This window comes from Vulpes vulpes, chromosome 11 (assembly GCF_048418805.1).
Source record: "Vulpes vulpes isolate BD-2025 chromosome 11, VulVul3, whole genome shotgun sequence".
NCBI lineage: Eukaryota > Metazoa > Chordata > Mammalia > Carnivora > Canidae > Vulpes > Vulpes vulpes.
This window is the reverse complement of record NC_132790.1, coordinates 70,405,758-70,417,939: the sequence shown is the minus strand read 5'-3', so window position 1 is coordinate 70,417,939 and position 12,182 is coordinate 70,405,758. Positions and strand designations below refer to the sequence as shown.

The 12,182-nt window shown below is 44.5% G+C and overlaps 1 protein-coding gene across 1 annotated transcript in view; it reads left to right on the top strand.

The window, feature by feature from the left end:
• The first annotated feature begins 743 nt into the window (after nucleotides 1-743).
• Nucleotides 744-12,182, top strand: part of NR1D2 (nuclear receptor subfamily 1 group D member 2) — a 29,552-nt gene continuing 18,113 nt past the window's right edge. Inside the window, exons 1-3 of the mRNA XM_072726735.1 lie at nucleotides 744-1,044; nucleotides 9,467-9,733; nucleotides 11,025-11,113. Of these exons, the coding sequence (XP_072582836.1) occupies nucleotides 1,029-1,044; nucleotides 9,467-9,733; nucleotides 11,025-11,113 (372 nt within the window). The 5' untranslated portion in view covers nucleotides 744-1,028. The remainder of the gene's footprint in view (nucleotides 1,045-9,466; nucleotides 9,734-11,024; nucleotides 11,114-12,182) is intronic.

The following is a 12,182-nucleotide window of genomic DNA, read 5'->3' as shown; positions in this document are numbered from 1 at the left end:
GTACTTGTACCCGCTTATTTATCCATGCCGCCATCCATCAGCCCATCTTACTCTTGTAATGCGATTGCAGACATCCATGCGCTTCGCTCTGCATACCTCAGCATACATGTCCTTTAGTTCCAGTTTTTTCTTTTGATGTAGAATTTACACACTAGGTGAGATGCGCACACCTCGTGTGCATTCACTGGGTTCTGACACATGTATACACCTGTCACACCTTTAGGATGGGCTGCCGAGGTGTGGGTATGCGGCGCTCAGGGCGGTCTGGGCTTGGAACGCGGAGAACACAGGTCTCCTTAAGCTGGGAGGTTGGATGAAACGACCCAGGGGGCGCCGAGTGCAGAGAGCTGGGCTCTACCCGGAGTCCCGCGTTCGACCGTCTGGCGGGGGCGGGGGCGGGGGCGGGGGCGGGGGCGGAACCGCGGGGCGGCTAGGGGCGGACCCAGCCCGGGGGTCCCAAACGCCGGTGTGTTGGGAGCCCCGGGCCGGTCCTCGGTCAGCACCCGAGGTGACTGAGGTGTCACGGGGCGGAGGATGCAGAGGGCCGTGGAGGGGGCTCCGAGGCCGAGAAGGGAAGGTCAACGCGGCGGGCGCGGGGAACCGAGGCCGAGGCGGCGGGCGCGGCGGCGACGGCGGCGGCGGCGGCGAAGGGGGCGGAGTCGCCGCAGCGGCCGGCCGCGGGCGGGCGGAGGGAGGGGGTGTGTGCGCGGGTCACATGGTCGCAGCTGCCCTCCCCGTCAGCCGCCCTCGCCGCCGCGGTGCGCTGGCTGCAGGAAGCCGCCGCGCCGCCGCTTTGTTGTCAGGGACTCCGCGAGGAGCGCCGCTCGCCGGCCGCCGCCGCCGCCCTCTCCCGCTGCAGCCCGCGCTCCGGCCGCGGGGCTCGGCTCCCGGGCGCCCCGCCCGCCCTGCCCATGAGGGGGCCCCGCGACCCCCGCCGCCTCCAGCCCGGGGTGGCGCGGCGCTGAGGCGGGGGCGGCGCTGCCACCTCTGCGGGAAGCGGGCCGCCTGGTCCCCTCCCGGAGGGCACCATGGAGGTGAATGCGGGTAAGAGCCGGGCCGCGGGGGGCGGAGGGGGCGCCGGATGCCGCTGGGGCACTCGGGAGGCGGCGGCGGGGGGTGACCCCAGGGCTGGGGGGCGGGGGGGCTGCCGCGCGCGGCGGTCGGCTCGGGCTCGGTTCCCGCTCGGCTCCCGCTCGGTTCCCGCGTCGGCCCCCGGGCCGCTCCTCTGCCGCCCTCCCGGCTCCCTGCGACGCCGCAGCGCGGCCCGGCGGCGCCGGCCCGGCCCCCCCCTCACATGGCCGGGCCGCGCGAGCCACGTGCGCGCTGTGTTTACGTTCGGCGGCGCGCGGGCGCCGGTTGGCTGGGCGGGCGCGTGACGCGGCATTACATAATGGGCGCTGAGGCGGCGGCGGCGGGCGGGGACACGTGAGGCCGCTCGGCTCGGTGACCCACATTCCCCGGGGCCGCAGGGACACGTGGGGGTGGGTGCGCGCGCGCGCCGGCGGGGAGCGCCGCAGCCTCCCGGGAGGCCCCGCCCCTTTGGAACCCTCCGGGCTGTGACGTGGCCGCGATTCCCTCCTCCCCCGCGGGGTTGCACACTGCGGAGGAGGCCGCGCGTGCGCGTGCGGTGAACCCCGAGCCCGGGCGGTCCCCGGGCGGGCGCGGGCGCGGGCGCGGACGCCGACGCCGACGCCGCAGTGGGGAGGTGACCTGGCCGCGCGCAGCCGGGGCCGGCGGGCTGCGCCGAAGAAGTAGTGCGGGGCCAGGGTGCGCCGCAGGCCGAGAAGGGTTCCTCGGGGGCAGGCTCGGTGCTTCCCCCACGCGGGACCTCTCGAGGGAGCCCTGAGGCGCCTGGGCCCCCAGCAGCGCCTGGTAGCTGGGACGGAGCCCGCCCTTTTTATGCTGCTGCTTCGCTCTGTCCGGGAAGGATGGTTGCTGTAGGACGTGACCTATCCAGCACACCTTCAGGCATGAAAACGGCTCGAAAATCCGCTCGGGCTGGGAGCCTGTAGGTCTCACCGAGAGCCAGTCATTCAGCTCCCGCAGGGTCGGGATGACTCAGGTGATCCTAAGTGACCCTGAGACTATGAAAGCGTGCGTGGGCATTGTTTCTTTCAACTGATTTTTAAAAACCCGTTGCCTGCCGACCTTTCTTGAGCCTGACCAACAGAATTTGGCTTCATCAGTTATTTTACTTAACGTTTCCTATTGCAACAATACCGTGCTCCCTTCTCGCCTTTTGTCTGCCCTCGATGATGATCCTTACACTTGAGGCCGGTGAGGTTACAGAAGAAGTCAGTTTATATATTTTTAAGGTTATTATACGCACTTTTTACAAACCATGCCTTTAAAACGAGTGTGAGTTTTCCACCAATAGTAAAAATAAAGACATTTTATAACTGTGTTTTAATTACCTCTGGGTCTGCTTAGCCTTTGAGGGTATTTTCAAAAATTGGGCATTTTTGTCGTGGAATTAAACTTGGGCTTGAAAAGAATTTAGAGAGTATGAGGTTCAGTCTTTTTCAACCTAGCCTTTAGAGTGAATGAATTCCAGTTTTGCAGCCTTGTAAGGTGGGCAAGCTAGGAAGTTTTTGTCTGATTTGAACCTTCCTGGAACAGTATCACTGATTTTAATCTTGCCTTTTGGAACTACGGATAATAAAACTCCCTTTGGATGACTGTTGAACATACCACCCTAGTTCTTCTACTTTCGATTCTCATTACTTGGTCTTTGCTCACTGTTGTTTCAATCATCATTCCTGTTGCCCTTTGGGCTGTAGCACCCAGAAGTGAACAGGCTTCTGCGGAAATGATTGGACAGTTACCAAGTTCCAAGTTTTGGATTCTGCTGCAAATCTCTGGCAGGCTGAGCTTTTGTGGCTTATTGGCTTTGCTGACTCACAGTAACCTTGCAATCGAGTAGGATCTTTTCATGTGCTTTTTTTTTTTTTTTTTTTTTTTAGAGATTTTATTTATTTATTCACGAGAGACACACACAGAGAGAGAGAGAGAGAGAGGCAGAGACACAGGCAGAGGGAGAAGCAGGCTCCATGTAGGGAGCCGGACATGTGGGACTCGATCCTGGTTCTCCAGGATCACGCCCTGGGCTGAAGGCAGTGCCAAAATGCTGAGCCACCCGGGCTGCCCATCATGTGGACTATTTTGAAGCTAGGTTTCATCCATTGTGCAGATAATTGTTTGACCTGAAGTGCAGGAATTTGCAATTATCTTTCTTAATTTTTTCTAGTTCCTTTTGTTTCCATGTTCAGCCTGTCTCAAGCTGTCACCTGGTATATTAACAATTTCTGCCATTTATCTATTAGAGGGAATATTGATAAGCATTCCCTTTAACTTCCTTCAAATTGTAAATGTTGACTAGGGTGGGGCCAGACTCACTGCTGTGTGGCACACCTTTGACCCATCCTTTTGGTCCATACCATTGTATCCGTACAATACCCATTCAGCAAGTGACCATTTCATCTGTCATAACATACTGTCTTTACCTTGATCATGACTAATGCAGCTGTGAAATAGTATAGTGGCAGAATTGACTGTATACATTTGTGTCATAGATTTTGAGTGAATATATGAGGTTCTTTAAAGTAAAAGCTTATTGCACAAACTTCATACCCATAGCTGTGATTCACATTTAAAAAAATCAGGAAAACATTTCCACACAGTTCATACAAACCTGTATTTCTCCTAACTTGAGAAAAAAAAAAAAAGTCAGAGAATGGTAACAGTAAAGAAATCAGTTGGAGAGAGAAACAGTAAGATCAAAGGAAGACTTAGAAGTGAAGTAGCAAGTTGCTTGACTAGTCAACAGAGTTAAAGAGATTCAGAAGGTGGTGTGGAAATAACCTAGAGAAAGCACTGTTCCATATGACACACTCAAAGGAAGGAGGAAAGGGTAGGGAAGGTTAGTTTGGTTTGAACTCTTCAGTCGGATGGCGGAATAATAGTCAGCAGTATCTGTTGAGTACTGTGTGTCAGGCCCTTTACATGTGTCACTACTTTTGACACCACACATGAAATTCTTTGAAGGAAGATATTGTTACCATTTGAAGATGAAGAGTTCAGTAGATTGAAGTTTATTAATTTATCCAGGCAAGTGGTGGAGCCAAATTTTAAATCCACAAAGTCTACTTGGGGAGCACAAGCTACTATGCTGTATTAGATTTAAGCCCACAGAATATTTGACAGTATATGCACATCTTGGTGGTCCTGTCTTCTTGGCAATGAAAGAAATAACTGTGTGGATACACTTGGCTTGCAGTGGTCAGGGTCACAGCTGATGAAAACAGCCAGGTGTCAGTAGAGCCTCCTAATCTCATCATTTCTCTCTTTTAATCTTGTTGCTAGTCAGTCTCTTTTCCCCAGACACTAGATTACACTTGTGTCTCCCCACACCCCCTGGCAATTTACATGGAGACAAAAAAACACTTTTACAGAGTAAGACCAATTTGTCACCCATTTTTGGTTTTCTTAAATCTTTTACATGGTATATCATTTAATAATTTGCATGTTTTTCAAGACCCCACTTATTGTCACCTTGGCTGTATTTGCCCCTTTTGATCTTTGCCCTCTCTGGTGCTCTTGTGTGATTCTCAGCAGTTCACAGTAATTTGTATGAAACAGTGCTCACATGGCACTGGAATGAATGGTTAACACAGCTGTTTCCTCAGTTGGTCTACAAGGCTTTTTAGGGAAGGGACCATGCTGCTGTTCTCTGGAACCCTGATACTCAGGTCATAGTTGGAAGGATGGTGAGTCAATTAGAGCTATCCTACCATCCTGTGAGTAGAAATTATTAGTAACCTACTTTTAAAATGAAAACTAAAGCTTCTTGATGGTAAAAATATTTCGTTCTAAGTCACGAGGCACAGTCATGAGTTGAACTCAGGCATACTTTCCAGGATGGTGGGCCGTGGGAGTGGGAGGGAACCTTTTGGTGATGGGCAAGCCTAGAATTGGGGTAAGAAAACCCCAATACCTGGTGAACAGCAAGTGCTTCCCAGCAGTATAAAATTAGATACTGACTTTTGGCTTGTCTGAAGTTGACCACTGGGTAAGCCCTAGCCTGGGAACCTGGCCCAACTCCAGGGATTTTTTTCCAACTAAAAATAGAGAAGACTGCTTCAGCTAATTTTAGCTTGAGGCATCTAAGAAGTACATTCTGCTTGTTTCTGGAAGTGTTGGGACTTGCTGGTTTGGGCATTTTACCTTTCTTGCTTTATCATCAAAAACCATGTTTGTAAAAAGGACTTTAATAGTCCCCTTTTATGAACACTACTTCATTTCAATCTTGTAGTAACTCTGGTAGATATTCCCATTTTATAGAAGGTGACTCAGTTTTAGATTAAAAGTCATTTGCTTGCCCAGGTTTTCACAGTAAGAAATAATAATCTGTACTCTGGCCTTGGCCTTCAATCCTGGCCCTGCCACTTAGTAGCAGTGTTTATGTTAAACCTGTCTGAGCTCTGAAATGGGATAATGGAAATTAATGCTTGTGAGGTCAAAATGTGATATGAAATTATGTTATTTTATTCTTGCTATTCAGTAGGTATTTTTAGTTTTCACTTCCCTTTCTTCAGTGGGTGGAGGAACTATTGATGTACTCTTAACTTTCTAGGAAATTAAAATGTAACCCATGTGGGTTACTAACCATCAGTTCAGTAGATTGGTGTCTGGTAGCAAGAATGAATGCTAAGACAACTAAATCAGTTTTTGATTTAGCTAGAATGTAGCTGCTTCTAGAAGGGTCGTCTCTGATACCATGGTGCCTGGTACAAGTGCTTGTTGAAAAGGATTGTTAAAGTTCCTAAAGATAGGAATTGGATATTAACTGGATTGATAGTAGCTCAGTAATTTTTCTTAATTTTGATTTTGGAGGTTTTGAAAGGAAGGTGCATTTTGGGTAGTTCATAGCAAACACCTTCTGTTGCCTAGTCAGTGGGCAACAGTTATTAAGCAGTTTTAATTAAGCCATTGGGATAGCTCTGATTTCTGCAAGTTTATTTCTAAGGTGAGGTAGTCAGAAGACCTTGTGAACATAAATGGCTCACTCAAATGCTGGCCCTAAGAAAGTCTTACTTTAGAAAACCATCTTACTTGAGAAAGAAAACCATCACTTTCTCATGTCTTACCATCTTGAGACGTAAGAAGTGAATTTACTACCTAGAGTGGTAGTACTTTAAGTAAGATAAGTAGCTGTGAGTTTGGGAGTTTACTGAAGACTAAGGATAATGTTTTCATTTGCATTCTATTCTGAGTGTGTAGACACGTGAAAAAAGTAGTAGTTTAGTTGTTTGCTAACACCTGGAATTTCTATTGTGAACTTCAGATCTCTAAAATTTTATGAAAACAGATGGCACAGTGGTTTACCCAGTAACGTGACATTTTTTAGCCTTCCAAGTTAAAATTGTTTCTCTCTGGATTCACAGAGTATTTAGGGTATTCAGGGAGTTACATCATTGAAAACATCTACTTTTAAAACTATGAACCAATTTGTGCTTGAATTCAGTGATTGTAGCTATTCTTAAACTTCAACGTGCAAAGAATTACCTGGGGAACTTCTTAAAAATTAAAAATGCTCATTCCTGAGGGGCCTACTCTGGGCAAGGCCTTGGAAACACGTATTTTGAAAAAATACCAGGTGGTTCTCATGATACACATTTTATGTAATTTGTCTGGATGAAGAGAATAAACTCAGTAAGTTTTTCCTCCTTATGTTTGGAGTTTCAGGAGCTTTCAAAATCAGCAGGTGACATTTCTATTATTAAATTACCCTTGGTTGCTGGGGTGCCTGGGTGGCTCAGTTGGTTAAACATTTGCCTTTGGCTCAGTTTGTAATCCGGAGTCCTGGGATAGAGTGCTGCCTTGAGCTCCCTGCTTGGTGGGGAGTCTGCTTCTCCCTTTCCCTCTCCCCTCCTCATGCTCTCACTGTCTCTGCCTCTCTGTCAAGTTAATTAAAATCTTAAAAAAAAATTACTCTTGGTCACATTTCTTCCTTTGAGCACAGATAAAGACATTGGCTTGTGACAGCCCTACTTTTACTGTGTAACTACTTTATTGCGTATTAGTATCTCCAAGAGGTTGATTAAAATTTCTGGTTCAGTAGATGTGGAGTGTGGCCTGAAATGTTTCTAACAGATTTGCAGGTGATGCTGAAGCCCTTGATTGATATAGGGATCACACTTTGAGAATGATTGGTTTATAGATGGGGAGTACCTTGTAGGTCTGATATTAATCATAAAGCTCTGGTTTCACTCTGGGAAGATGATAAGCACATGGCAGGAGAACATTTGGGAAGTGGATTAGTCTAGGAAGACCAGAATCACACCTCCAACTTCAAGACTGATAGTAGGCGTATGCTTAATGAATGGAAAAGTGGATGGAATTCTCCATGTTGCTTATATTTTTTGTCTTTAAAATTCAAGTACATTTAGTTTGCATTTATGCATATTAAATTTATGTATGATAAACACTATTGTGTTTTTCTTGGCATAGTAGGAGCTGTTTTAACTTCTCTTTTGGGTTGTGACCAAAATCCCTAAGAATTATGGTTTTACTTGACTGCTTAGGAACTTTCCATTCTGGTTATGTATAATTGGTACTTAAATACCTATCTGGTACCCTATTTCAACACAACAGACTAAAAGTGACCTAAAATTTCCTTGCCCATTTTTTTCTTTGTGAGTGGAAGTATCTTTCTATTCTTTGGAATTGTTTTGGCCTCAGCGTTTTGCTCCATCTGTGTGTGTTATAAAATGTAGTTTTTACCAACGAAAAGATTGGGGAATCATTTCTCATTAGCAGAGAAGGTTATTTCAGAAGGAATGCTTAAATTGCAGTTGTTATTTAGGGAATGTGCAGAAGTCTCCACTTATTACTCTGTATAGTTATCAGAAATATCAGAAATGTCCTGTTTTGTCTGTGACTACCTAGTACTGTTTTTTTTTAAATTAATTTATTTATTCATGAGAGACAGAGAAGCAGAGACACAGGCAGAGGGAGAAGCAGGCTCCATGCAGGGAGTCTGATGTGGGACTCGATCCCGGGTCTCCAGGATCAGGCCCTGGGCTGAAGCAGGCGCTAAACCGCTGAGCCACCCAGGGATCCCCTTCCTAGTACTGTTTTATGCTACTTGGGATCTGTCCTTGTTATTAAATGTGGGCTTCACAAAGGCAGAGAATTAGGTCTTAAAAATATTTATGGTAGGCTTATTACCTGTAAAGCATGCATAGAGAATTAAGAGACACCGTGCACTGAGGTGTGTATGGTCTACTGGAGAAAGAGATGGAGACAGTAAACAGTATGTTTAAATAAGATTTCAGAACAGAGATAGAAGAGAGGTAATTTTACCTTTGTATCTTATGCACATCGAAAAAGCCCTTTAAATGTTTGTTGATGATAGAGGAAAGAGGAAAAGAAACCACAACAGAAAAGATGAGAATTAGTTGTTTGGCCTGGGATTTGGAAAAATAATATAGTTGCCTATGAGATTACCCTTGCAGCGTTTTATGTCTTTGAGAGAAGATGTTTGAAATTATACCCCAAGAATAATTTTAAATACTGTTTCTTAACCTGAGAAGTTTACAGTCTCTAGGAGGCCAAGACCAGTTTTCACAGAGGTTGTGGAGGTTATATTGGTGAAGTTGTGAATAGTGTTTTAAGAGTAGCTCTGTGGAGAATTAGTGTTAGCCTTAATGTTATTCTCTTATAGCATGCATTCTTTCAGCCTCTTTTAACATTTACTGTAAATAGCAAGTGAGAAGAACAGGTGGTGAGTCTGGATTCCTTAAGAGCTGTTTACAGATAAGTGTGTCTGCAAGTCCAGTGGCAGAAGCAGGTGGAGAAGGGGGAGTATGGAACTGGTGATTAGTGAATAGTCATTGAAGTTTTCAGGGATCAAAACAGAAAGATTCTGGGAGCATTAGCTATGAAACATTCCCCCATTTGACATAAATTATCTGGAGTTCCAAATGTTATATCTGTTCTTGATTAACCTATGTTTTAGCCAGGTGCTGGGGGAGGCAAATGAACTCATTGTTTCTAAGATTGTGTTATATAAAGATATAATGAAAGAGACAAAGAGAGGACCAGAATCAGACTTTGTCGTGACCAAAACAGTTTACTCTAAGCTACCTAGTCAGGAAGATTTTTCATTCTTTATAGGAAAAAAAAAACCTGGAAAATGAAAAGCTTTAGGTTTGGATCTTTGTGTGCTCATAATAATTAAGCCAGTGAGAGCTTCTCATTCTTTGAATCAGTGGAAATTATATGTGCTTCAAACTCTATGAAAGCAGGAAAAATAGGAAATAAGGAAGTAAGTTACTTTCTCCTTTTAGTGGTAAGTAGTCAGCAGTCTGTTTCTAAAGTTAGTGACTTTACTATTCAGATTTGGAAAAATAGAAAACATATATTGTCATGTATCTAATTATCTGAATTTTCGCCTCTTTTCTAGGGGGTGTGATCGCCTATATCAGTTCTTCCAGCTCAGCCTCTAGCCCTGCCTCTTGTCACAGTGAAGGTTCTGAGAACAGTTTCCAATCCTCCTCCTCCTCTGTTCCATCTTCTCCAAATAGCTCTAATTCTGATAACAATGGTAATCCCAAAAATGGAGATCTCTCCAATATTGAAGGCATCCTGAAGAATGATCGAATAGATTGTTCTATGAAAACAAGCAAATCGAGTGCACCTGGGATGACAAAGAGTCATAGTGGAGTGACAAGTAAGTTACTTTAGTTTTCAAAGGTTCGTGCCATTAATTACAGGTGGGGTTTGTTTTATCAGTTTTTCATTTGAGTGTCATTTCACCCCCTCTTGGATGATGATAGTTTAGTAGTTAGTAGGTAAGAAATCAGTGATAATTTTAAAAGTTACAGCCTAGGGGTTGTCATAATTGGTTCTTGCCACAGAGCAAGATATGTGATTATACACTCTGCCTGACTGTGTTTCCTCTGGGGTATCCCCTTTACCACATTTTCACAGTTGTCTTTCTTCTGAACTCTTAGTAGTGAATTTGGTTTCTAGAACAGAGTACTTGTGGGAAGGGTTTTGCTTTCTTGAAGTTGGAGTTAGGAACGTTTGGGATTTAGAAAACAAAGCAGCCTTGGGATAACTGAGTGGCGGAATTTGGAGTCCTGAGTGAATGTGGAGGTAAGAGTGGCTGCTGCAGAGGAGGATTGGTGCCTATAGGTGAATTGAACTGAGTATCATACAGCAAGCAGGGTGTGGCCACATCTGTTCACACCTCTGTTGATTGCCTCTTTTGTTTGACTTTTTAATTCTTACCAAGGAGAATTGTTTTTAATTCTGGTTGTGGGACACCTGGGTGGCTCAACAGTTGAGTGTCTGCTTTTGGCTCAGGGCATGGTCCTGGGGTCCAGGATCGAGTCCCATATCGGGCTCCTTGTGGGGAGCTTGCTTCTCCCTCTGCCTGTGTCTCTGCCTCTCTCTCTCTCTCTCTCTGTGTGTGTGTCTCTCATGAATAAATAAATAAAATCTTTAAAAAAAATAATTCTGGTTGCATATATGGTATAAAGTAACTCTAGATTTAAAAAATTTCAGAGTATGTTCAAAATCATGAGGAAAGGGAAAAAAACTCGCTCTCAGAAATATTTTTGGCAGCCCCATAAACTGTGTTTAAAAGAAAACTAAGGGATGTCTGGGTGGCTCAGTGGTTGAACGTCTGCCTTTGGCTCAGGGCATGATCCTGGAGTCCCGGGATCGAGTCCCGCATCAAGCTCCCTGCATGGAGGCTGCTTCTCCCTCTGCCTGTGTCTCTGCTTCTCTCTGTGTTTCTTATGAATAAATGAATAAAATATTAAAAAAAAGAAAACTAAGATTTCTTTTGATAACTTGATGTAAAGATTTTTCTTTCTTTTGCATTATAAGAGTAGATTTGAATTTTTTGAAAGTTACTTCAAGTTGAATAAAATAAATTGGAATCAGTTGGAGAGAAAAGCAACAGTTGAAGTCTTTCTTCCAGCTTTATACTTTTGTGTCTGTTTGTGTCTTAGAATTTAGTGGCATGGTTCTACTGTGTAAAGTCTGTGGGGATGTGGCGTCAGGATTCCACTATGGAGTTCATGCTTGTGAAGGCTGTAAGGTAAGCTATTGATTCTGGGATTAAAGAAATTGGAGTTAGGCTTGCCAATTTCCACAAATGATAACTTGGGAGGATAAGAGAAATCAGAAGCTACTCTTAAAGTTTTAAACATTTTATATAGCATATAAAGATAACTTATTTTGAAAAATATATTTTTAATTCAGTGAAAATATTTCTCTTTAAGATTTTGATCAGAATAAACTTGCTTTCTCACTCAAAATGATGGTATGAAACCAAGTGCCCAAATGCTTATTTATTAATGCATCTGGCACTGTTCCAGGTGGTGGGGAAATAGGAAGCGAGACAGGCAAGGCACTGCTGCCTTATTGGAACTTAGTTTAAACCAAACTTTGAATAAGTCACTTCAGATATGTTGACATTCTGATATGTCAGATATTAGGAGTTGGGAATAATTCCTGTATACTTGTAAAAATGTAGCATCTTTAGAAGTAATGCCAAGTGAGCAGAAGAATCTTGAATATAAATTGAATACTTGGGGAACCTCATTTTATTTTTTAGGTTAGTTGAATATTTCTTGGTTAGAGGGTCAGCTAATTCCAAGTGAGATAGTCTATACCTCCTACTTATATCCAGGAAATATCCCTTTCTTTAAAGAATCTGGCACAATTATTTCTCCTGAGTATCAAAATTAATATGGCCAAGACACTTGCTCTTGGTGTTTTCTGACTGAAAGCCAGGAACAAGAATCCAGTTTGGCAAGATATGATAGGTGAGCAAGATAATGAATATACGTGATGGAAGAAGAAATATTTTCTAGGGTAGCTCTGAATAAATTGTGCATTTGGTAGCTCTAATGACTGGGTCACTTCACAAGACTAGTCCGTATTTAATATAGAAGTAGCACTTTTCCACTGTTTTAAAAATGCTATAAATGCTGTTTTACTATCTCTTCCTCCTCCTCCTCCTCTTCTTCTCCTTCTTTTTTAAAATGTGAAGTAATTGTATAGTAGACATTATTCTCACTTTATTGCCAAAGAAACAAAAACACAAGCGTATGAGCCTGTGTATCCTTGATAAATACACATAATTGTTCTGTACCCTCCTAGAG